Source organism: Osmerus mordax, chromosome 17 (genome assembly GCF_038355195.1).
Source record: "Osmerus mordax isolate fOsmMor3 chromosome 17, fOsmMor3.pri, whole genome shotgun sequence".
NCBI classification, from domain to species: domain Eukaryota; kingdom Metazoa; phylum Chordata; class Actinopteri; order Osmeriformes; family Osmeridae; genus Osmerus; species Osmerus mordax.
Window position 1 is genome coordinate 327,950 of NC_090066.1, and position 23,678 is coordinate 351,627.

The window sequence follows — 23,678 nt, forward strand, 5'->3', positions numbered from 1 at the left end:
TTTTGAAAAGGACATTTTGTAGAGTGTTTCATTTTCATTTTGGGGGTTAGATGAACCCATATTTTGGATAAGCCAGTATCGCGCCATCCGCTTCCCTTAACGGCTTCAAATGTAACAATGAATGAAACAATTCACAGAAAAATTGGTTACCGTTCCGCTTGAGTGATGGGGGGCGGCAGCGGCGCTACATCAAGAAGCGCACATGATAAACATCCCCGGGCGGCGGAGCGAAATGGTAATGTGAAAACGTGTCACTCCGCTGCATCGGGACTCCGAGTCCTGGATTCGACTCGGGGAGATCTGGAGTTCCCGCGGAGTATTTTCCGCGGTGCTCGTGGGGTCTCTGTCGGTTATCCTCGCGCTGCTTGTCAGATTGGTTGACTGGTATGCGGAGCGGGGCGGCAGCTCGAGCAGCGAGTTCGACTCTCTTCTTCATTTGGCGGCAATCCGCGGTTTGGATGTGTTGTTGACAGCCTGGTGCGCGCTCTCTTCAGTTGTTACTCTCATATGTGCCTTCTCCTGGGCCGGGCTGTTCCTCCTCCTCGGCGGGGTGCTGCTCCGGAGCGCCTTGCTGCTCTGGCGAGCTGTCACTTGGCCAAAGCCGCTGCACAGCCTCTTCTGCACGGCGCAGACGAGCAGCTGCTGTCGTTCACCGCCACGGTGGTGGTCCTCGCCTGCCTTACCGGGGCGATTCTTGGTCCTCAGGCTCGGGCGCGGAGTCTCCATCATCATCTTCATCAGCATCATCAGGACCGTCTCTCTCGTATCTCTGAGGGAAGTTCGGACCGACTGGAGACCGTTCCTGGCCTACTCGGTGGGGGTCCAGGGGTTTTTGCTAGCGAGGTATGCTGACCGGCTTCTGCCGGTGTCCAGGCGGTACGGGACGGGGTGCTGCAAGTCCGTAGCGGGGGCGAAGGAGGAGGATATCCCCGTGTGCAGGAGGCGGAGGTCGGTCTCGGAGGTGTCCTCGGACATGGCCCAGAGTCTCAGTAGCAAGTCTCAGCGCAGCAGCTCGCTACCATGCATCGCCAAGGATCAGGTAGGATGTCCGTTAACAGTCCGATAAAGTGCTTCTCGTGTGTGCTTTATACGGGATATATGTTTTTAGGTGGGTAATCAATGGCAAAGAAGGGACACATTTACTACGCACCAGAAAACGAACACTATTGGGACACGCGTTCAATGAATAGTTAGGCTGACTATTAATTTATTAAAAACAATTAAATAATTCCTAATATGAATGAATCTGCGTTTAGATATTCAATTTGTACAGTGGAGCCTAGGTAGCCTGGCCATCTATATTTACTTATATATAGTGCATCTTTTATTGTGAGGACTATTTCTCAACGCATCACAAAGACAACCACGACATTCCAAACCGGGCCGTTGTTCGTGTTTGTTCTCCGCAGTTGTTAACTGTGAAATAGGTCACTGTGCATTCGCGTGCTCGTGTTTTTGATAAGCAAATGTAGACCTCCTAAGCTCAGCCAATCAGAGGACACGCTAGACTGTTCGATGCGGAAGAGAAATGAGGCAGCGGGAACCGGCCCCGGGGCGGTGTGTGGAACACCGGTGTACACGCGTGAGAACTGACCCCATCCTTCAGGTAGGCTACGAACTCACCTGAGACACGCGCACCGTGCTCGTGCCGGGCTGCACCGACTCAAACTCGGTTATCCCGTAGCGAACGGTTGTCTTTCTGCTTCTGTTTACACAGTGTTTCTGGACCGCAGATTAAATGTGCACGCGCTGTACAGTAGTCCTCTGAGTAGTGAAGCGGAGGAAATAAATGACTGTTCCGATGACTGTATGTGTGTGCAAACATGTGCGCGAGCGTATGTGTGCTTGGTTTGCGTGTGTGTGACTGCGTGCGTGTGTGTGACTGTGTGTGTGTGTGTGTGTGTGTGTGTGTGTGTGTGTGAGAGTGAGTGCTGGTCCACTAGGCTGTGTTGAGTGTGTACAGCTCCTCCTGGACCAGGTCTGCAGGGACATCTCTAGCTGGACCAGGTCTGCAGGGACATCTCTAGCTGGGGTCTAGGGTGGATGCCCACAAGGGACACACACATAGCCTTTATTTATATGCATGAACCATCAAACATGTTCTCACACTAGCCACACTGCATATCTATCTCCACCTCTATCTACAGAAACATAGTTAGTCTGCCTGTGCTGATTGTGTTCTTCCCAGTGATGCAGTCTACTATGAAGTAGTGTTGGAAGATGTTGCGGTACGGTCTAGTATGCAGAGTAATCTCAGACTCACAGCAGTGTATATATCTGTAAAATAATACTAGTAAATACTCGACGGGAAGTACTGGTGGGCATGCAGGAAGTGCTGTAGCATGTGTGTCAGACTAGTGAAGGCATGTTGCATGTGTGTCAGACTAGTGAAGGCATGTAGCATGTGTGTCAGACTAGTGAAGGCATGTAGCATGTGTGTCAGACTAGTGAAGGCATGTTGCATGTGTGTCAGACTAGTGAAGGCATGTAGCATGTGTGTCAGACTAGTGAAGGCATGTTGCATGTGTGTCAGACTAGTGAAGGCATGTAGCATGTGTGTCAGACTAGTGAAGGCATGTTGCATGTGTGTCAGACTAGTGAAGGCATGTAGCATGTGTGTCAGACTAGTGAAGGCATGTAGCATGTGTGTCAGACTAGTGAAGGCATGTTGCATGTGTGTCAGACTAGTGAAGGCATGTAGCATGTGTGTCAGACTAGTGAAGGCATGTAGCATGTGTGTCAGACTAGTGAAGGCATGTTGCATGTGTGTCAGACTAGTGAAGGCATGTTGCATGTGTGTCAGACTAGTGAAGGCATGTTGCATGTGTGTCAGACTAGTGAAGGCATGTTGCATGTGTGTCAGACTAGTGAAGGCATGTTGCATGTGTGTCAGACTAGTGAAGGCATGTAGCATGTGTGTCAGACTAGTGAAGGCATGTAGCATGTGTGTCAGACTAGTGAAGGCATGTTGCATGTGTGTCAGACTAGTGAAGGTATGTTGCATGTGTGTCAGACTAGTGAAGGCATGTAGCATGTGTGTCAGACTAGTGAAGGCATGTAGCATGTGTGTCAGACTAGTGAAGGCATGTTCCCAGCCATGGTCTCGTCCACGAGAGGACGACCAGCTCAGCAGGGAGAGGAGGTGTTAGGAAGTCTGGAGAACACAGGTCAGGACTGATGTAGCATCTGCTGCCCCTGCTGAGCTAGAGAGGAACTTTGGAACGACAGATGGAGACAGACCGACAGACAGACAGACAGACCAACAGACAGACCGACAGACAGACAGACCAACAGACAGACAGATCGATTTTGTGTTTTAGGGTCAGGTTCCAACCAAACCCAGAAGGACGTCAGATTCCTTATTGATCTTTAACCAGGTCAGGTTTAGGTGACAGACAGTGCACAAACCACACACACATACTGTCTCCTCCCCTAACCCTAACACACACACACACACATACACACTCAACCTGATACATGGGTCAATATATTCCACTACACAGCTGCTGAAGGGAGGGCGATTTTATCATTGTTCCGCCATTGTGTAACTGTCTATTATCGACCTGTGTCACAGGGAAAGAGAGAGTAAGAGAGAGAGAAAAAGAGGGAGAAAGAGAGGGAGAACGAGAGGAAGAGGTTAAAGATGCTGTAAAGTTGAATTGAAAATGAGTTTTAAGTTCATCACACCACAGAAGAATGTGTTGTTAACTACCCATCCAAATTCGAATGAAAAACAAACAGACAAGTATTTTAAATTAGGCTTTGAAATCATGAGAAAATCAGCAGTCTTCTCTGCTTGAGACTGGGGGGGCGTGTCACCTGAAGGAGCTGAAGCTCCGCCCCCTCAAATGTATTGTATTTAGCAACAACAGCAACGCTAGCTAAATCAGATATCAGAACAGACCTACCTGCAGTCTCTGAGTGTTTTATGTGTTAATTACTTTGTCTTTGCATCGTACCAGCTGAGTAACAGAATGCAACCGTCTGTGATCTGACGTAGATAGGTTGCTGTGACGTAGATCGGTTGAGTTTTTGCACCGCCTATACAAAACCTGAGCTAAAAATGGGAGAGAAACTGTTCAACAGTCTAACTCCACATTTCAGTGCAATTTTCATTTGCACATGCTTTCAGGAACTCACGTATATAATGTACTGAGAAGCAAATCATGGAATTTGCTTTACAGCATCTTTAAGTTGTGAAGGAGAAAGCTATTTGAGCAAAGCCTCTATTCTCTGATTGACGCATGTTTCCCTGAGAGAGACAGATGCTCTCCCTCCTGGCTGGTGAGGCAGAGAGGATGCCTGTGTTCACTAATACTGTACAGGATTGACCTGTCACACTCACTGTGTGTTAGCAGGGTGTGTGTGTGTGTGTGTGTGTGCGCGTGTGTGTGTGTGTGTGTGTGTGTGTGTGTGTGTGTGTGTGAGAGATGAGCTCAACTTTTCTTCTCCGGGGCGCCAGGTTTGCCAGACGCCCCAGGTTCGGAGTCTGTACTTTTTTGTAGCTTTTTCTCCGATATGGTGGTACGGTCATTTGCCATTTGCCAAACGAAATGGCATGAATTGTAATTTGTTTTGGGTTTGTGTCATTTCTTTCCAGTGGATGATACATCTTTCTTTTAGCTGTTTGGCTCTCTCTCACTCTCTTTCTCTGTCTCTCTCTCCATCTATTTTAATCTGTCTTTCATACACCAGATGCCAGTGTAATCTGTAAGAAGCCTGTGGTGTGTGCTTGGGATGAATTGCCCAATCCAGTCTGGGACCCAATGAGTCCTGTTGGCCTGCCTACCCTACCCTGTAGTGGCCACGATGAATAGGAGGAAACAGGAGGAGGTAGGAGGAGGTAAGAGGAGACAGGAGGAGGTAGGAGGTAGGAGGAGACAGGAGGTAGGAGGAGACAGGAGGAGGTAGGAGGAGGTAAGAGGAGACAGGAGGAGGTAGGAGGAGGTAGGAGGAGACAGGAGGTAGGAGGAGACATGAGGTAGGAGGAGACAGGAGGAGATAGGAGGAGGTAGGAGGAGGGAGGAGGTAGGAGGAGGTAGGAAGAGACATGAGGTAGGAGGAGACAAGAGGAGGGAGGAGGAGACATGAGGTAGGAGGAGACAGGAGGAGGTAGGAGGAGGCAGGAGGAAGTAGGAGGAGACAGGAGGAGGGAGGAGGAGACATGAGGTAGGAGGAGACAGGAGGAGGTAGGAGGAGACAGGAGGAGATAGGAGGAGGTAGGAGGAGACAGGAGGTAGGAGGAGGTAAGAGGAGACAGGAGGGGACATGGATAGGTATGGAGCCACCATAGAAGCTTCTCAAAGAGAACTAGTTTCCATTTTCTTAATGTTCTCATTTCACTAAACACTCAACTAGTTAACGCTAACATCAATACAACGTCAGTCATCCGTGTGTGTTTGTGTGTGTGTACGACTAACAGGCAGTGTTAGGAAGATGACGTGATGTGATGGTTTATGGCAGTAATGGGGGTAAAGAGCCACACAACAGTGTGTGTGTGTGTCGGGGGGGGGGGGGTCAGAAACTTAAGACGGGCCTGCCATTATCACGGAAAAGCACTTCACTTATCAAATGAGCTGTGTATGTGTAGTGTGAATGTGTGTGTACTGTGTGTAAGCACGCATGACATGCATTTGTGCTTTGAGGCACACATGCATACAACCACCCGAATGGTTGGAGGAACAGGAGGAGAGGAGGAGGAGGGGGAGGAGGAAGAGAGGAGGAGCAGGAGGAGGAAGAGGAGGAAGAGGAAGAGAGGAGGAGGAGGAAGAGAGGAGGAGGAGGAGGAGGAAGAGATGAGGAGGAGGAGGAGGAGGAGGAGGAGGAAGAGAGGAGGAGGAGGAGGAGGAGGAGGAAGAAGAAGAGGAAGAGAGGACGAGGAAGAGAGGAGGAGGAGGAAGAGAGGAGGAGGAGAGGGGAAAGAAACACACGTCTCTGAATGTCATGATGGGTCATGATGAATCAGCTCTAGCTGGGATGTCTGTCTGTCTGTCGGTCTGTCGGTCTGTCATCCACCACACTTGTAGACCCAGAAATACAGACTTCACACACTCACACAGACACACACACACACATGTACTCTATACTGGGACTAGTTAGCATTAATGATGGTGTGTGTGTGTATGACTCATCCTACTGTCCCAGTGGTCACTATGACATAACATTTACATTTATGCATTTAGCAGACGCTTTTATCCAAAGCGACTTCCAAGAGAGAAACAAATACTGTACAAATACTGTACACATACTGTACATAATGTACCCTACTTTAGCTGTCATCATGTTCCCAATTTTTCTCAGATCTCATCCCTCTCTCCGATCTCTCTCCTCTTTCTCTTCTCTGTCTCTCTGGCCCTCTCTCATCCCTCTCTCCTCGAGGTTGCTGTGTCTGGATGGCCTCACCATCGTGTCCTCACCTAGCCTGGAGAGAGAGCATGAGAGAGAGGGGAGGAGGAGAGGAGGAGGAGAGATAGAGAGGGAGGGGGGAGGGAGGGAGCAGGAGGGAGGGTGTGGGGGTCGAGCAATCTCTTTCATGGTGAAATACACTCCAGCATCCTCTCTCCTAGTGTTTAGACCAAGTCACCTGACCCAGCTGATCGGTGCTGTGTTCTAACCCCTGACCTCTCTGAATCATGGAAACTTGGATGGACGTCACAAACATGTCTATCACTCTTTCACCCCCCCCCTGCACACACACACACCCCACACACACCTATCAGTGTCTCATGCTCACGCACCACACATGCGCACTCCCTTCTCTTTCTGAACCCTCCCGTTCAGAAAGAGAAGGTGGAGAGATGGATGAAGAGTGGGACTGGCCTGATGCACATGGATGAATAAAAGATGGCATCTTCCCAGTAATTCCCCCTGGGTAGTGATTGTGTGGGTGTGGGTGGGTATTTGAGTATAGAAAGGAAATTAGAGGAGGAGAGTCTGGTCTGGGCAGGCAGGCTGTGGTGGTCTGGTCTGGGCAGGCAGGCTGTGGTGGTCTGGTCTGGGCAGGCAGGCTGTGGTGGTCTGGTCTGGGCAGGCAGGCTGTGGTAGTCTGGTCTGGGCAGGGAGGTTGTGGTGGTCTGGTCTGGGCAGGGAGGTTGTGGTGGTCTGGTCTGGGCAGGCAGGCTGTGGTAGTCTGGTCTGGGCAGGGAGGTTGTGGTGGTCTGGTCTGGGCAGGGAGGTTGTGGTGGTCTGGTCTGGGCAGGCAGGCTGTGGTAGTCTGGTCTGGGCAGGGAGGTTGTGGTGGTCTGGTCTGGGCAGGCAGGCTGTGGTACTACTAGTATTATTGGAACAAACTAATAGAATGGTTGTATGGGTGTTCTTCTTCTGTGGTGCATGTGGTTCTGACCACCAGGCCACAAAACTTCCAGAACTTCTTGAATCTGCAAAACTCCAGAACCTGCAGAACATGCAGAACTTCTAGAACCTGTATAACCTGCCTCTGCAGGGGAGAATGAAGAACACCATACAGCTGTGCCCACTTCAACCCAAACCAACAATGTGTTTATTGTGCCAGACGGCCTTTGCTCTTTGACCGAGCGTATCCTAGAAACAAACTATGTTCAATATCAACACTTCCTGTCCTGCCCTCCTCCACAACACCTGGCAGCATCGAGGCAGGGGATTGGCTGAGGCTGCTTGGGTAGCAGGGCAGGGAGAGAGGAGAAGACAGGGGCGAGGAGAGGTGGAGGAGAGACAGAGATGGAGAGAGGAGGAGAGACAGAGTGGAGGAGGAGAGACAGAGAGTCAGAGAGAGGAGGAGAGACAGAGTGGAGGAGGAGAGACAGAGAGTCAGAGAGAGGAGGAAAGACAAAGTGGAGGAGGAGAGACAGAGAGTCAGAGAGAGGAGGAGAGACCAGGAGCATCATGACACTTCAGAGAAACAGTTCCAACCAGGTAGGGTCCTCGCAGCCTGGCTGTGTGTGTGTGTGTGGTGTGTTTTCTATGTGTGTGTATATGTTCTTTGATTGTGGTTCAAATGAGGTTGAAACCCATCGATCGTGTTTGGGGGGAGGTTGAACATTAACAAATGTGTCTAGATGATGGAGGGATGGATGATGTAGGGATGGATGATGGAGGGATGGATGATGTAGGGATGGATGATGGAGGGATGGATGATGGAGGGATGGATGATGGAGGGATGGATGATGTAGGGATGAGATCAGGTGAGGAACATTCCCAAGGTTAGAAATACTGTAGATAGATATTTAACCTCCTTCGTCTATCTTTTTCTCTGTAGAACAATAGAACTATAACCCTAACCTTAACCCTATCTACAGAAACAGAGAGAAGAAAGAGCGAGAGAGGAACAATGAGACAGGGAGAGGGAGGAACAGTGAGACTGTATGATCAGATGGCTGAGCGGTTAGGGAAATGGGCTATTAATCAGAAGGTTGCCAGTTCGATTCCCGGCTGTGAAAAATGACGTTGTGTCCTTGGGCAAGGCACTTCACCCTACTTGCCTCGGGGAGAATGTCCCTGTACTTACTGTAAGTCGCTCTGGATCAGAGCGTTTGCTAAAATGACTAAATTTAAATGTATGACTATGTTAAGCCTGTGTTCTGCACCTCTCTTTCACCAACCATCTCTGGAGGAGGGGGTCCCTCACTGAATTGCTCCTCCCAAGGTTTCTTAAAATGTTCTTCTCTAGTGAGGGTTTAGGTTGGTTGAGGGCTAGTTCTATGGGTGTATGTAAAGACCTCTATGACATTGCTTGTAAAAATGGCTATACAAATAGGTTTTTATTTGATGTGATTTGATATAGAGAGAGGAACAGTGAGACAGAGGGAGAGAGAGAAAGAGAGGGATGAGCGTGTCTGTAGTGAAGGAGGTATGAAGGGCGATGAGGTTATGGTGTTCTGGCTGTGAAGAGGCTCTGCATTAAGATGCTTCTGTTGTCAAGAAAGCTTTCACCCCTAACCTGCCACACTCACAACATCACTGGGAGATGGTGGTTATGGTGGCGATGATAAAGATGATGGTGATGATGATGGTGATGATGATGGTGAGCAGGGCAGGGGGGGCATGGGAGAGGAGGGCAGGGGAGAGGAGGGGAGAGGAGGGGAGTGCAGGGGAGAGGAGTGCAGGGGAGAGGAGGGCAGGGGAGAGGAAGGCAGGGGAGAGGAGGGGAGGGCAGGGGAAAGGAGGGCAGGGGGAGAGGGAGGGGAGGGCAGGGGAGAGGAGGGGAGGGCAGGGGAGAGGAGGGCAGGGGACAGGAGGGCAGGGGAGAGGAGGGCAGGGGAGTGCAGGGGAGAGGAGGGCAGGGGAGTGCAGGGGAGAGGAGGGCAGGGGAGTGCAGGGGAGAGGAGGGGAGGGCAGGGGAGAGGGGGGTAGGGCAGGGGAGTGCAGGGGAGAGGAGGGCAGGGGAGAGGAGGGCAGGGGAGAGGGGGGGTAGGGCAGGGGAGAGGAGAGGAGGGGAGGGCAGGGGAGAGGAGGGGAGAGCAGCTGGAGGGTGTGTGCAGATGGGACAGAGTTCGGTTGAGAGTGATCACGTGATCTCATTAGCACACTGAGTAAGCACAGCAGGGAGTGTGTGTGAGTATGCATGTACGTGTGTGTGTGTTGATGTGTAGAGGGATGGTCTGCCAGCTTGGTTAATTTTATCAGTCTGGATATCTGAGAGCTATAGAGGGTCTGTTTACTGACATCAATGACATCATACTTCTATGCTGCACACATACAGTCAACATGCACACACAAACACACACACAAACACACACATGCACACACAAACACACACACACACACACACAGAAGTAGTGTGTGCTTCAGAGCAGTGTGACGTAAACCTAACATTGCACCGTCCTCGCTTCATGCCAACTTGACTCTGTTTAACACTCTCCCTCTCCCCCCCCCTCCCTCCCTCTCCCCCCCCTCCCTCCCTCCATCCCTCCCTCACCCCCCTCCCTCCCTCCCTCACCCCCTCCCTCACCGCCCCCCCTCCCTCCCTCTCCCCCCCCTCCCTCCCTCCATCCCTCCCTCACCCCCCTCCCTCCCTCCCTCCATCCCTCCCTCACCCCCCTCCCTCCCTCCCTCACCCCCTCCCTCCCCCCCCTCCCTCCCTCTCTCTCTCCCTCTCCCTCTCCCCCCCCTCCCTCCCTCCCTCCCTCACCCCCTCCCTCCCTCTCTCTCTCCCCAGTCTCCAGGCACCAGTGTGATGGTGGATATCTCTGTGATGGGGGAGGCCCATGGTCTGGTCTCAGATCTGCTGGCTGACCCCTCGCTCCCCCCCAGGGCCTGGGGCTCCCTGAGGGTTGTGAGCACCCTGCTGAGCACCCAGGTCCTCCCAGCCCCCTGCCGGCCCCCTGGGCCCCCTGCCCCCCCGGTCCTTGGCTGTGACATGCGCTCCTGCTCTGAGGAGGTGGAGGGGGGTGACAGGGCGGAGAAGTTGGCCCTGCCGAAGGTACAGCAGCAATGCACGCACACACACATGGGCACACACGCACACTCTCTCTGTCTCTCTAACACACGCGCACACTCTCTCTGTCTCTCTAAAACACGCGCACACTCTCTCTGTCTCTCTAACACACGCGCACACTCTCTCTGTCTCTCTAACACACACGCACACTCTCTCTGTCTCTCTAACACACACGCACACTCTCTCTGTCTCTCTAACACACACGCACACTCTCTCTGTCTCTCTAAAACACACGCACACTCTCTCTGTCTCTCTAAAACACACGCACACTCTCTCTGTCTCTCTAACACACGCGCACACTCTCTCTGTCTCTCTAAAATACACGCACACTCTCTCTGTCTCTCTAAAACACACGCACACTCTCTCTGTCTCTCTAACACACACGCACACTCTCTCTGTCTCTCTAACCAACACTCGCGCCTTCTCTTTCTCTCAAACACACACACAATCATAAACAATATCAGTCTGAAATATTGATGTTGGCGTGTGTATGTGTGCATGTGCACGTGTGTGTGTGTGCATGTCTGTGTGTGTGTGTGTTGCAGCGACTGAGGCGGAGCTTGCCTCCAGGGTTGCTAAGGAGAATCTCATCGTCGTGGACAACCACCACCTCAGCAACAGGCCTGCCCACTCTGGAGCCTGGTACAATCAGACGAGACCACTGCAGCCCCAAAGACATCCCTTCCTGCAGGTAACACACTCACACACCCTCACACACACATCTTTAACCAGACCCAAACTACTGTGTGTGTGTGTGTGTATATGTATGTGTGTGTATATGTATGTGTGCTTGTGCTTGTGCCAGTACTAACAGTGATCTGTGGAGCAGCTCAGGGAAGACACGCCCCCTTTCTTCAGGGAAGACACGCCCCCTGTCTTCCTCCTACTCTGGCTCCGCCTCCAAACACATCTGCAACAGACGGCACGCAAGAGCAGGTGTGTGGGTGTTAGTGTGTGTGTGTTTGTGTGTGTGTGTTTGTGTGTGTGTGTGTTTGTGTGTGTTACGGCTTTAAGATCAATTCACAGTTTGAAACCACATGTGCACAGTTTGAAAGCACATGTGTATCCCATGAACACATTTTCTCTCTCCAGGTCACCCTCCAGGTCACCCTCCCTGCCTGTTCTCCCCCCTGGCCTCCTCCTGCTCCCCCCCCCCCCCTACAGGGGACCCCAGTGTCCAGCCCCACAGCCAGGAGCTCTGTGGAGCTCCCTGGCCCCCCTGCTCGGGCCCCCAGGCCCCCCCGCAGGCCCCTCACGCACAGCCTGAGCGCCCCCAGCTCCACCACACCTCCCTGGAGCCCCCCACCTCTCTGTAGCAGGTACACACACACACAAACAAACACACACACAGAGAGACACACCTACACACATTCTGTGTTTGGAGTACAGATGAGATGTCCTGACTGGTGTGCATGTGTGTTGCAGCTGTGGTCGTCCCTTCATCCAGCAGGGAGAAGGGCATGAGGAGACTCCACACAAAGGTGGGGAGTACATCCCCCCACATCCCCCCACACACCCCACATCCCCCCACCTCACCCCACACACCCCACATCCCCCCACTTCACCCCACATCCCCCCACACACCCACATCCCCCCACCTCACCCCACATCCCCCCACCTCACCCCACACACACCCCACATCCCCCCACTTCACCCCACATCCCCCCACCTCACCCCACATCCCCCCACCTCACCCCACACACACCCCACATCCCCCCACTTCACCCCACATCCCCCCACCTCACCCCACTTCACCCCACATCCCCCCACACACCCACATCCCCCCACCTCACCCCACATCCCCCCACCTCACCCCACACACACCCCACATCCCCCCACTTCACCCCACATCCCCCCACCTCACCCCACATCCCCCCACCTCACCCCACACACACCCCACATCCCCCCACTTCACCCCACATCCCCCCACCTCACCCCACACACACCCCACATCCCCCCACTTCACCCCACATCCCCCCACCTCACCCCACATCCCCCCACCTCACCCCACACACCCCACAACACCCCACACACCCCACATCCCCCCACATCCCCCCACCTCACCCCACACACACCCCACATCCCCCCACTTCACCCCACATCCCCCCACCTCACCCCACATCCCCCCACCTCACCCCACATCCCCCCACCTCACCCCACACACCCTACATCCCCCCACACACCCCACACACCCCCCATCCCCCCACATCACCTCACACACTCCACACACCCCACATCCCCCCACCTCACCCCACACACCCCACATACCCCACACACCCCACATCACCCTGGGTCCCTCAACTAAAAGGATCCGTAGGATTTTGGAATCTTGCAGAAAATAAGATGTGCAATCAGTGATAATCTGCCTCCCCTCCCCCCATCCAGACGACCCTGTCCTGGCCTCCTCGGACTACGACAGCACCTACGAGACCAACCACAGCGACAGCAGCGACTTTGCACTGACCGAGGAGGAGGGGGGCAGGCAGGCCCCCAGGGACCCCGAGGGGGGCAGGGAGTTCCAACCCGAGGCCCTGCTGGGCCCCCCGCTGCCCTCCCAAGAGGTAGGTGTACTGGGGCTGTGTTGTTAATTGTAGATAGGGAACCACATTTCCCCTTCCTCCTACACCTCACTCCTACACCTCCCTCCTCCTCACCCCCTCCAGGACCCTCCCCTCTTGGCCCCGGAGCTCCTGGTGATGTCAGAGCTGGAGCCCCTGATGAGCCAGCTGACCAGCTGGAACTTCCCCATCTTCACCCTGGCGGAGAAGACCCACGGCAGGACGGGACGCATCCTCTCTCAGGTTAGCATTAGCCAGTTAGCATTAGCCAGGAACATTTTTGCCACTCAGCATTAGCAATGATAGCATTAGCTAGGATAGCCCTTTTTGTTTTTACTTTACAGGTGATTTTTTTTCATGTCAGCTAAGTAGCAATGAATCCAATGAGAACAATTCTTGTTTTGACAGATGTGTGTGTGTGTGTGTCTTGCAGGTCTCATACAGGCTGTTTGAGGACACAGGTTTGTTTGAGATCTTTCAGATCCCTGTGAGAGAGTTCATGAACTACTTCACCGCACTGGAGAACGGATACAGAGACATTCCCTGTGAGTCACACACACACACGCACACGCACACTTCCAAGCCATTACATTACATTTACATTTAGTCATTTAGCAGACGCTCTTATCCAGAGCGACTTACATTAAGTACAGGGACATTCTCCCCGAGGCAAGTAGGGTGAAGTGCCTTGCCCAAGGACACGACGTCATTTTGCACAGCCGGGGAATCAAACCGGCAACCTTCAGATTACTAGCCCGCTTCCCTAACCGCTCAACCACCTGAATCCGCTCAACCACCAAGCCTCCATATAGACACACGCAGAGGGATACACACTGTATAGAATTCCTTATCCATCCACCAGGGGGCTGTACAACACAGCAGCATCCTCCCTCCTCTCCCACCTGACTGTTCTGTGCATGGGCGCTCTCAGCTGGTGTGTGGTGGTACTGCAGCGTGTGCTCTTATTCCCAGACCATAACCGTATCCACGCCACTGATGTGCTCCATGCAGTGTGGTACCTCACCACCCAGGCTGTGCCAGGACTGCCTTCCCTGCCCCAACACACACCCTGCTCTGGTGAGGAATCACACCACACACACAAGAACTGGAGGACTGTCTGTCTGAAGATGTCAGTTCATCTGTGTAAACTCACCCCCCCCTTTTTTTACTTCCAGATGGAGAGCCGGACTTGATCTCCCCCTTCCATGGGGGCTACCTGGTGTCCAGGATGACGTGTGGTGGCCCTGGCCCTGGCCCCGGCCCTGGCCCCGGCCCTGGCCCTGGCCCCGGCCCCGGCCCTGGCCCCGGCCCTGGCCCTGGCCCCGGCTCCAGGGGCCTCTCAGGTCTCATTCCGGCGCTGGAGCTCATGGCGCTGTACGTAGCGGCCGCCATGCACGACTACGACCACCCTGGTAGGACCAACGCCTTCCTGGTCACCACCGGCGCTCCCCAGGTGAGGGGAAGAGACGGGAAGAGACATGTCTTCCTATTTTTATATATCTATTTTATATTTTTATATGATACATATTGTTTAGTTGTTTAGAATTAGTTAGACTATTGTACATTTCTACTCTTATTTAAGATCCGTATATGTTTATTGTGTGCACCTGCCTGCCACAGTAAACTCCTTGTTTGTGTGAACTCACATGGCAAAAAAAAAAAATGGTGATTCTTGTTGTGAACTAACATTTCTATCTCCCCCAGGCCGTTCTGTACAACGACCGATCGGTCCTGGAGAATCACCACGCCGCCTCCGCCTGGAGCCTCTTCCTGTCTAGGCCAGAGTACAACTTCCTGTCCAGCCTGAGCCACGTGGAGTTCAAGCGCTTCCGCTTCCTGGTGATCGAGGCCATCCTGGCCACCGACCTGAAGAAGCACTTTGACTTCCTGGCAGAGTTCAACGCCAAGGTATTAATATAGTAATAATGTCTCATTCTACACGAGGGTTAGGTTTAGACGACTGTACACTAGGGATGCAACGATTAGAGAATTTGATGGTACAATTTAGTCTGCGGAATAATCACGATTTCACAATTATTATGCATCATTTTATTTCACAACATTAGGGATGTATAAAATCACAAGAACATTCTTAAATTTGAGGTTTTATTTGACAACATTTCTTTGATGGCTTATGTTTTTAATAGTTGCTTTTCGAAACCGAAATCATAGTTACCAAATAATACAGTACCAAATAAATAAAACATAATTATAATCGTAAATTATTGAATCAACTACTTTTCTAGGTGCGCTTCTCAGGAGTAAATCCTAGTGCGTAATTGAGACAAGGAGCCTAAAATAATAATGCCAACTAGGCTACTTCTCGTAGAGTGCATTATAATGTTTGTGTGGTGAGTTTCGAAAGTTTAAAACAATATATTTTTTGAAAAGTATCAAACAATAGTTTGATACTTGAAAAAAGGTTGCTAAAAAGGTTTCTAAAACAGGATGACCTTTTGTGTTGTGTGTGTGAAAAAAAAACAAATCCAAAGGTTTTTTAAAAACAAATCTTACAAAAATCTTCCAAGGGTTGAAAAAATAATTTTGAAAAAAAGTTTCAAAAGGTAGATTTTTTTTCAAAAAGAGTTTTGAAAAGTTAAAACAATATATATATTTTTAAGTTGCAAAAAAAAGGTTATAAAAAACGATATGATGTGTGTGTGTGTGTGTGTGTGTGTGAAAAACAAGTTTTGAAAGGTTTACTAATGTATCCCAATTGGCTATATGCACACGACAGTGATATGTTTTTCAGGGAAAAATAGGCCAGGTCTAGAACTTCTGGTGAACTTAGAAACATGACTTTTAATAACCAATAAATGTCACAGTTAGACTACTGAGTGTTTGACGTCTGGCTCCGGGGCTCCCCCTACAGGTGGGGGAGGAGGGCTGCTCGGGGATTGACTGGACCAATGAGAATGACCGTCTGCTCGTGTGTCAGATGTGCATCAAGCTGGCTGACATCGACGGGCCACTGAAGAGCAGGGATCTGCACCTGCAGTGGACCGAGCGCATCGTCAACGAGTTCTACCAGCAGGTACCTCTAGAACCCTCACAGTTCTACCAGCAGGTACCTCTAGAACCCTCACAGTTCTACCAGCAGGTACCTCTAGAACCCTCACAGTTCTACCAGCAGGTACTTCTAGAACCCTCACAGTTCTATCAGCAGGTACCTCTAGAACCCTCACAGTAGATGAGGTGGCCATGGAGACAGGAGTCCCATTTGTCCTACAGTGTGATGTCATGTTCCTCCACAAATAGCCTGACAAGTAATTCACCGTTACCTGGCAACAGACGCACTCATTCCGAAGTAACAGTGCCTCTGATGCTGATGGGTGCCTAGCAACGGGCCCCAGTTCATGTTGAGGCCTCTGAGTGGCTGGGATGACTTCATGTTGAGGGCCTCTGAGTGGGATGACTTCATGTTGAGGGCCTCTGAGTGGGATGACTTCATGTTGAGGCTTCTGAGTGGCTGGGATGACTTCATGTTGAGGGCCTCTGAGTGGGATGACTTCATGTTGAGGGCCTCTGAGTGGGATGACTTCATGTTGAGGTAGCATGTGAGAGCTACATTAGCATGTTGAGAAACATCTCAACATTTTCTTGTGTATGTGTGCGAATGTGTGCGTGCGTGTGCAGTAGGTGTCTTGTGTGTGTCTGTGTGTTGGTGTTTGTTTTTGTAAGTAGGTGTGCATTTATGTGTGACAGAATGTGTTTTGAGAGGAGGGAGGTGGGGGGAGAGAAGGAGAGAGGGAGGTGGGGGGGAGAGAAGGAGAGAGGGAGGTCTGTCACACACACACTCACGCACACACTTTCAGTACAGTCTACTGATGCCATTCCTGCTGGTTACCATGGCAACTGGAGACCTTGCTGACTGCAGCCCATCTCTAAGGGTTCTGTCCCTGATCCTACACACTCACTCACACCCACACACACACAAACTCACATACTCACACACACTCACAAATGCACATGCACACTCACACATGCACAGTCACACACACACTCACACATACACGCATACTGTAGACATGAATACACACACTTTAGAGGCTGGGTTTAGATCAATGTTGCTGCACTACCAGAGTTCTTGACGCATGGTGCATATCACACACAGTGAAGCCTGTGTAGATCAGAGTTGTTTTACTGAGCACCCACTCCTGCAGTTATAAGTCTTCTCTCCTCCTCTCTTCCTCCTCCTCTCCTCCTCTCCTCCTCCTCTCCTCCTCCTCCTCTCCTCTCTTCAGACTGCTGACCCACTTTGAAGCTTCATTATTTAGGAAGAGGGAGGAAGGGGGGAGGGGGAGGGAGGGAGTGAAGGATGACAGGGGGGGAGGGAGATGAATAGAGTGAGAGGAAAAGAGAGAGAGAGAATAAGCGTGAAAGAGGGAGAGAGAGGGGGGGTTAGTATAAGGGTGATAGAAGAGAGGGAGAGAGAGAGATGTGTCAAGGTTTGATTGCATGTGAGTCTATTTTCTACTGTGTTAGGAGGGTTAGGGTTATGAGTTAGGAGGACTGTATTTGTGTATTTGTATTTGTGTATGGGTGTGTGTAAGAGCGTATGTGTGAGCGTGTGTGTGTGTGAGCGTGTGTGTTGAGGCCTGCATGAGGAGCAGTATTTTCCTACCAGATGTGTTCTCCCTGGTTCCTGCTGCTGCTGAACATCACACACCTGATTACCCAGGAGCCTTTGCTGCTGTGTAGACGAGCATTCTTCTTCCTGACTGAAGGCATCCCGGTGGATAGCAGAAGTAGATCAATTTGGCCTCAAGTTTGTGACATAAATGGTTGTCATCCTCACCTGTCTTCCCATAATGCACCTCTCCAGGGGGATGAGGAGGCCAGGCTGGGATTACCCATCAGCCCCTTCATGGACGGCTCCGCCCCCCAGCTGGCCCGGCTGCAGGACTCCTTCATCAGCCACATAGTCGCCCCACTCTGCTCCTCCTACCACGCCGCCGCACTCATGCCTGGACACTGGCTCAAGGAGGGGGAGGAGCAGGAGGAGGAGCAGGAGGAGGAGCAGAAGGAGGAGCAGAAGGAGGAGCAGGAGGAGGAGCAGGAGGAGGAGCAGGAGGAGGAGCAGGAGGAGGAGCAGCAGGAGGAGGGGCAGGAGGAGGGCACGTCAGAGCACGATGCTTCCACAAGCTCAGACAGCTCTCGTGAGTTCTACTTCCTTAACATCCAACCTCTCTAACATTCAACCTCTAACATCCAACCTCTCTAACATACAACTTCTCTAACATCCAACCTCTCCAACATCCAAACTCTCTAACATCCAACCTCTAACATCCAGTCTCTGACGCGTGTGTGTTGTCCTACAGAGGCAGGAGCAGGTGTGAGCAGGAGGAGGAAGAGGAGAGGGAGAAGGGGCAGGAGGGTGTTCTGTCCAATTACCCAGCAGCTCCTGCAGAACCACCAGATGTGGAAGAGTGTCATCGCCATTGAAACAAAGGAGAAGGTGGCGAAGGGGGAGGAGCTTAGCTGCATCAGCAGTCCTGCCGAGCCAATCACAGCCATCCGTGAGGAGGAGGAACCAACCAGCAAAGAGGAGCCAGTAGATAATGAGAGTGAGAAGGGGGGGCTTTTGAAGGAGGCGGAAGTGACCGACCAATCAGAGACCTTGGGGAGAAAAGAGGAGTGAGAGTTTGCCCTTTGACCCTCCTGAAACAGGAGGACATTGCCTCAATGGCCTGACCTCAGTCGCCAGCACATCACTTAGACACAACACTATAGAAACAAGGGAGAAATGTGCCTATAAATACCTGGGTGGGCACATTAAATACCTGGGGGGGCTAACCCTAACCACAGGATTGTGTGATGGAAGGAAGGAAGGAAGGAGGGAGGGAATGGTATTTATTCTATCAGGTCTTTTTTAGATGCTCTTTCTGTTCCAAGGAGTAATACTGCAATATGGCTCACAACACCCCCCCCCACACACACATTCTTACACATAAACACAGCATTTTCACACACACAAGACACACACATGCTTACTACACACAAACACGTATCTCACACAATGTTTGCTCATGAACCCATGTTTTGTGTTTGCCTCTACAACACAAGCACACACACACACACACTCACAGACATGTGTGCACACACACACACTCACAGTTCCCCCACCCCACACACACACTCACACACACACACTCACAGTTCCCCCACCCCACACACACACTCACAGTTCTCCCACACAGCTCCTTGAGTCTCAGCTGCAACAAAGTCTCAGCAGACATGTGCTTGTTAAGGCTGCAGGACTACTCCCCTCCCTTCCCCTCCTCTCCTCTCCCCTCCCCGCCCCTCTTCTCTACTCTCTTCTTCCCTCTCCTCTCCTCTCCCCATTTTATTGCTGGTTATTGTTTTGTCATTTTGTACAGAATATATGCTTTACATGTACTTTTTATTATTATTATTATAATTGTAACAACTACAACAGAAGTCTTTTAGATAAACTTGATTAGACTGTTTTGTAATTTGAACACAAATACTGTAGCCAGTTCACATCTTGACCAGCAGGAAGTGCCTGCTAGTCTAGCAGTACTGATAGGATGTTCTGAGATCATTAGAAAGTGTCCTACAATGTTGTTGTTGTAATCTGTGAAAAACATGAGTTATCAATCCTAATGCCTATTTTTTTGGTTTGATTGTCTACTCTGCTCGTTAACCACCCCTGAGGGACTGGATGTACGGGGCGTTGCTCCATGAAGGAGGAGGTCGTGTGGCATCACCCTACACTCTCCTGGGAAGTAATCTGATGGATCAGAAAGAGGGTGAGAGTAAGGGTGAGGGTGACAGAGTGAGGGTGAGAGAGCGAGGGTGAGAGTAAGGGTGAGAGTAAGGGTGAGAGAGTGAGGGTGTGAGGGTGAGAGTAAGGGTGCTGAATGAATGCAAGTGAAAGGGACAAAGACTAACCCTAACACTAACCCTAACGGAACACCAGATTTAATCAACTGAACTGTTACAAAAAAGAAAGTATTTATTATCGGCAATTCACATTCAACCATATGTAAATAAAAGCTGCAATGTGATGTGAAAAAGAAAAGACATTGATATAAAATATTCAAACTGCAGAAATAGTAATTGTTTTTTTGTGTGGAAACTCTTGAGGAGCGGTCTACAGTAGACTCCTGCTCCAGACCCCAGGGTACAAGTTTGTGCCCCCTTTGTACAGGTTCAAGCGTGTTGGTGGCATAGACAAACACAGCATTACACATGGAAGTGCTCACAGCAGTATTGTATGGGCCTTTCTAATTACAGCACACACACACGCCGGTCACATGCTGCAATTACATACACATTCACAGACCCCAGTTCCTCATACACACATACATATTACAAGCCACACGCACACTATAAGCCAGGTGAGGGGAGGGGTCTCCAGAGTACGCCCCGTGTGATGCCATGCAGTAAGGATGGGTGGTGTGGCTTGGTTCTGATTGGTGGTGAACCCAGAACTACAGATCCTTCTTGTCTCCTCCTTCCTCCTGGAGAATCTAGAGGAGGGAGGGAGAAGGAGAGAGAGACATTTATGAAAGAGATGAAGACCAGTTTAAATAAAATACAACTGCACCTGCAGAGCCTGGAGTAAGAAAGAGACAGACAGAGGAAAGAAAGGGAGATGAGAGAGGGAGGTAGAGTCACCTGCAGCTTGTGGTGTTCCTTCATCAGTGAGTCGTACTCCAGGGCCAGACCCTCCTGCTGCTCCTTCAGGGCCTGCAGCTCCGCCTCAGACCTCCTCAACACTGGGGACACAGGGCATCCTGGCTGAGTGAGTGTGTGTGTGTGTGTGTGCGTGTATATATGTGAGTGTATACATATGCGTGTGTGTGCACGCATGTGTGTACCCACCTTCTTCAGAGCCTTTCAGCTCAGCCTTCAGCTTCTCCACCTCCTTCCTCAGCATCTGGTTTCCTTCCCTTGTGGCCTCATCTCCTTTCCTCTCCAGCAGAGTCTGCAACAGGCTCAACCTTTACCTGGTTGTGCCGCAGCTCAGATGCAGTGATAGAGACACTGTATTCTAGGCTAACTGGACTATGCTATTCAGAGCTACTTGGCCAGTTACATTAGTCAGATAGCTAAGTATAGTGGCCTGGTACATTTACATTTATTCATTTAGCAGACGCTTTTATCCAAAGCGACTTCCAAGAGAGCTTTACAAAAGTGCATAGGTCAATAATCATGAACAACGAGATAGCCTCGTAGGAAGTGGTAGCTAGGTGGGTACAGCACAGCAGCCTGATAGCTAGGTGAGGTACAGCACAGCAGCCTGATAGCTAGGTGAGGTACAGCACAGCAGCCTGATAGCTAGGTGAGGTACAGCACAGCAGCCTGATAGCTAGGTGAGGTACAGCACAGCAGCCTGGTAGCTAGGTGGGTACAGCACAGCAGCCTGATAGCTAGGTGAGGTACAGCACAGCAGCCTGATAGCTAGGTGAGGTACAGCACAGCAGCCTGATAGCTAGGTGAGGTACAGCACAGCAGCTTGATAGCTAGGTGAGGTACAGCACAGCAGCTTGATAGCTAGGTGAGGTACAGCACAGCAGCCTGATAGCTAGGTGAGGTACAGCACAGCAGCCTGATAGCTAGGTGAGGTACAGCACAGCAGCCTGATAGCTAGGTGAGGTACAGCACAGCAGCCTGATAGCTAGGTGAGGTACAGCACAGCAGCCTGATAGCTAGGTGAGGTACAGCACAGCAGCCTGATAGCTAGGTGAGCTAAAGCTAGCTAGCAAATGCTAAGAACTAACCTGTTTCAGGAGCTCGTTGTATTTCATGTGTTGCTTGGCGACCTGGTTAGCGCTGTCTGCCTGTGTCTGCAGCGAGGCGGTGGAGCTCTCAGCGCTGGCCAGCTGGCTGATCAGGGTGGTCACCCTCCTCATCACCCTGCAGGTCACAGGGGTCACCAAGTCACTCGTCAGCACTCACACACACATACTAACACTACCAATGTAGTGTTACCAAACTACTGAGTTTGACCGATTTAACTAGGAGGAGACTTGTTCAGGAAGTGATGTAAGATTCAGGAAGTGTCCAGGAAGTGATGTAAGACTCACAGCCAAAGGAAGAGAGAGAAGCCAGAGATGTAGAGGTTCCTCTGGGCTCTGAACAGCTTCATGTGAAGGTGGTCAAACATGTTGGGATGCAGCTTGGGGTCTTTGCTCTGCTCCGACCCAGAGTACTTCCTCACCTCTCGCACAGCATCTGAGTGACAACACACACCTCATTCTGATTCTAAACTCAATGAACTAAGACAACTTCCTGTGTTTTCTGTATCTTATGAGAAAAATTTCATTTTTATGCTAATTTACGCTATATGCTAAGACTTACTAATGTATTAATTGGGGATTTGAACCTGCAACCTCTTGATCTGTAATGAAATCCTCTAACCACTGAGCTACATCTCATATACGCTTGTATCGTATCTAGTGTGTACTAGCATACTACTACTGCACACAGCTGTGATGGACTGCTGTCACTAACCGAGGAAGAGGACAACCAGGACAATGATCATGGTGAGGAAAAACTTGTTCCCAAATCGGGCCATCCGGTTCCAAATACTCAACTGGAATATATTCTGCCATCTGCAGAGAGAGACAGAGAGACAGAGGGAGAGGAAGAACAGAGGGAGAGAGGAGAGAGAGGTACAGGAGAGAGTCAGAGAGACAGAGGGAGAGAGGAGAGACAGGGAGAGAGGAGAGACAGAGGTACAGGAGAGAGTCAGAGAGCATAGGAGAGTAGGAAAGTGAAACACTGTTAGTAGCTCCATCATGGTTTCCCGAGCTTATAAAACGAAAGAAAGGCCTTAAAAGGCACATACCTCCTTGCTGAAATGAAGGGCAGGCAGAAGATGAGGAGGATTCCAATCTCCACGTACAGGAAAAGAGCTACTGCAGTCCACTGTAGCGTCATCTCCAGAGATCGGGTCTGGACGAGATGGAACATTAAGACCAGTTCAATAAACCAACAAGCGAATTTTGTTGGGCAGCAACAAACCTTTGCATGCGAACTACCAGCGATACAATCACTCAACAATGCGAACCTTGTTTTCAATGATAAGCTTCTAAACGAGAGATTCTGTTCAAAGTTCACATGTCACAAGTAGAGGCTAATACCAACACATGTATACAGGTCCCTGCACCTAATTTAATGTACTATAAAGTCAAAAATAGTATCAGCAATGTTGGCAAGCTAGCTGGCGAACAGGTACTGGAAACAAAGTAAGTCTTACATATGTCTTGCAAATAGTTTACCTTGCCTGTCAGTTACGAGAACTTTCAGCAGAAGTCTGCTCAGTCGGCACACAACTCACAAGCCAGATAACAAACTGGCTAGCTCACGACATCTAACCGATATTAAGCTAAGCCATGCGGTAAACGAAGATTACTTTTTTAATTATTAAGAATGCTATAAACCATACTAAATCACTTTCTGAAACTCACAAATGGATTTCTGCCCCTCAGACGGCTTAGCAAGTTTTAACAAGTGTGGACACAAAACTTGGTGCCCAGCCCACTTCCTGAAAGCACCAACATTCAACGTAGCGTTTTCCACCAGTCAACTTTCCTTCTTTACTTCCGCACTACTCAAAATCTGCATTTACGTCGCCAGGCGCGCTCTCGACACCAACAAAAATTAGATTATTTTGCTTAAGGAAATACTATTGAGTTGTCCAATTTCAAATCAACTTTATTTCTGCCTCTTTTTTT

General features: G+C 50.6%; 2 protein-coding genes across 4 annotated transcripts; one reads left to right on the forward strand and one right to left on the reverse strand.

Moving 5' to 3' along the window:
* The first annotated feature begins 165 nt into the window (after positions 1-165).
* LOC136960430 (cGMP-inhibited 3',5'-cyclic phosphodiesterase 3A-like) lies at positions 166-18,610 on the forward strand. The gene is given in 18 exon segments (XM_067254927.1): positions 166-235; positions 495-569; positions 572-680; positions 682-1,039; positions 10,133-10,396; positions 10,957-11,102; positions 11,217-11,347; positions 11,504-11,723; positions 11,837-11,892; positions 12,797-12,972; positions 13,075-13,212; positions 13,403-13,514; positions 13,942-14,023; positions 14,197-14,422; positions 14,674-14,877; positions 15,842-16,003; positions 17,795-18,128; positions 18,291-18,610. Coding segments are annotated over 18 exon segments (3,183 nt in total).
* A 1,318-nt stretch (positions 18,611-19,928) lies between these two features.
* On the reverse strand, positions 19,929-23,547 carry LOC136959993 (B-cell receptor-associated protein 29-like). 3 transcript variants are annotated; one of them, XM_067254273.1, is made up of 8 exons: positions 23,412-23,547; positions 22,790-22,896; positions 22,453-22,553; positions 22,026-22,173; positions 21,720-21,855; positions 20,821-20,923; positions 20,614-20,714; positions 19,929-20,465 (listed from the first exon to the last, which is right to left on the reverse strand). In XM_067254273.1, the coding sequence occupies exons 2-8, from the start codon at positions 22,879-22,881 to the stop codon at positions 20,427-20,429; spliced, it is 720 nt and encodes a 239-aa protein (XP_067110374.1). In that variant the 5' UTR covers positions 22,882-22,896; positions 23,412-23,547; the 3' UTR covers positions 19,929-20,426. The 3 variants fall into 3 exon arrangements, with proteins under 3 accessions (XP_067110374.1, XP_067110372.1, XP_067110373.1); XM_067254271.1 differs by having other exon boundaries at positions 20,170-20,714; XM_067254272.1 differs by having other exon boundaries at positions 20,170-20,714; positions 23,223-23,480.
* Positions 23,548-23,678: the final 131 nt, after the last annotated feature.